We start from the raw sequence: 2,212 nt of genomic DNA, 5'->3' as shown, positions 1-2,212 counted from the left end.
AAATATATGAGTTTGTATGTAATGTATGAATATAATATACAAGTTTCACTTTTTAAATGGAATTAMTGAAATAAATCTACTTTTTCATGATATTCTAATTTTATGACCAGCACCTGTACATTCCTGTAATGGAGTGGCTTAGGGTCAACAATAGCGGATTGTGTGCTTATTGGCTGAAATATGTGGAATTTAGAGCCAAACGTATGTCAACGGCATGATGTCTGACTTTGCCACATACCCATGACCACGCCTTTCATCAAAGTCTTTTTTTTAAAGCAAGTGAGATAAAGTTGTAATTTGTGTTCTGACACAATTTGTTGCTGATTAGGTCAAGAGGGCCAGAGATGGAGCTTTCCAAGCCAAAACAAGGTCACTTCTTGTTGTCAGGGGGCAGGGCTTTATTGATGTCATGTGATCACAAGGTATGGTTGGGCATGCAACATGGATGACTTATACCAAGTTTGATGTATTTTAGCCTTTCCATGTGAAAGTTACAGCTTTCTGAAATTGTAACGGATGGATGGATGGACAGCGAGCATTTCTAAGTGCCCCTCCTCAGTAATAAGGGACAACTAAGTACTGATTTTGATTAAACTCATTTTTCTTATTGTGTGTGTTCCAAGCTTTTTAAARGTAGCACAACCCAAACTGGTTGCCASATGACCTGATCACCTGTTCCCCCATGTTTTTGTCATGTGTGTGTCTTCTTGAATGGGTGTTCTTAAATGTAATTTCATTGTGCAAACAATGACAATAAAGGCTTTCATCATCATCATCATCATCATCATCATCATCATCACGTATATGCTCATACTTTTCATGTTCATACTTTTCAGTTGGCCAGCATTTCTAAAAATCTTTGTTTGTATTGGTGTTAAGTAATATTCTAATTTTCTGTGATACTGAATGTGGGGTTTTTAGTTGTCAGATATAATCATCAAAATGAATAGAAAAAAAACATTTTAAATATATCAGGCTGTGTGTAATGAATGAATATTATATACACACTTCMCTTTTTGAAAGGAATTACTGAAATAAATCAACTTTTTCGTGATATTTGAATTTCATGACCAGAACCTGTAACATGTTTACCTTTGATCTTATGGGGGGGATTTTCCCCATTATGTTGATGTGGTGATTACCTGAAGAGTCCCATTGAGCTCCTCAGAGTCCCAAAGCATCTTGGGAAATTTGGTTGCCTAGAATAGAGATGAAAAATGTCAAAAACCATGGATCATGTTTCAGCCTAAGAAGTAGATATCAGAGTTTAAATAACTTTAAATTTTCTGTCATATGAATGACAAAACATCATGTCTCACCTCATCCATCAGGCCAATCTCATCTCCGTAATTAAAGACAGGTGTTCCAGGCAGAGTCAGCAGCAGCAGATGATGGAGTTTGACCTGAGCCCGGTTAACTAATGAGGCCAGATGACCTTCAACCCGACCCCCCAGACTCCAGGCCAGCTTGGTCTGATTATGGGATGAATACAAGTCCTGTATGGTTTCAGCATAACTGGTGGCATCAGTTTTACCATATGTGAAGACATTGGAGATCAGCAGATCAACTCCAGTGTAGGAGAGAATATCAGACACATTTTGGGCTATGGAGCTTTTTGTGACACCAATCAGGACCCTGGACAGAAATTCAAAGAAAAAAAACAACAGCAATTGTTTTTGTACTTAACTGAACTATGAACTGAATCACAAACAGACAAAACCTGATCCATAAACTGAGCTATGTACAAAATCACAGCCTGATCTAGAGACTGAAACAGACTGATCCACATGCCAGGTTTATGGACTGAAAAAATCTGAATCCCAAACTAAACGACCCAAGCGCATTTTACATGTCAGTAAGAATAACTTAAGTGCAAGCAGAAAACAGGGAGGTGTGAGAGATAGCAATATCAGCTCCTTTGACATTTCTCTGTCTGTGCAGACAATTAATTCAAGTTTTTGGATTAATGCAAAAGATATGGATACAGTTTCTTAAAGTCATTATGAAGGACTGATTATTTGATTTGGAGGAAAAACTGCAGAGATGAAGAGAAGACTCAATTTGTCCATAGCCAGTGTGACCACTGATGTAACTTTAACACTTCTAATTTAATTCAACTCTGATTGTTAAGGTTCGTTTTGTGAGTACTCCAAAAATTGGATGTGAGACAACAGTAAACAAATGACTCAGACAACAAATAAAAGTTCAGTGA

General features: G+C 37.2%; 1 protein-coding gene across 1 annotated transcript in view; it reads right to left on the bottom strand.

Annotated features, from left to right (window-relative positions):
• The window catches only part of slc3a2b (solute carrier family 3 member 2b), a 24,918-nt gene that overhangs the window by 7,627 nt on the left and 15,079 nt on the right, over nucleotides 1–2,212 (bottom strand). The window contains exons 6-7 of the mRNA XM_014031620.1: nucleotides 1,320–1,635; nucleotides 1,143–1,199 (exon numbers count right to left, since the gene is read on the bottom strand). Of these exons, the coding sequence (XP_013887074.1) occupies nucleotides 1,143–1,199; nucleotides 1,320–1,635 (373 nt within the window). The remainder of the gene's footprint in view (nucleotides 1–1,142; nucleotides 1,200–1,319; nucleotides 1,636–2,212) is intronic.

The sequence above is a fragment of the Austrofundulus limnaeus genome, unplaced genomic scaffold (assembly GCF_001266775.1).
Source record: "Austrofundulus limnaeus strain Quisiro unplaced genomic scaffold, Austrofundulus_limnaeus-1.0 Scaffold1286, whole genome shotgun sequence".
Taxonomy (NCBI): domain Eukaryota; kingdom Metazoa; phylum Chordata; class Actinopteri; order Cyprinodontiformes; family Rivulidae; genus Austrofundulus; species Austrofundulus limnaeus.
This window is presented reverse-complemented; position numbering and strand designations above follow the sequence as displayed.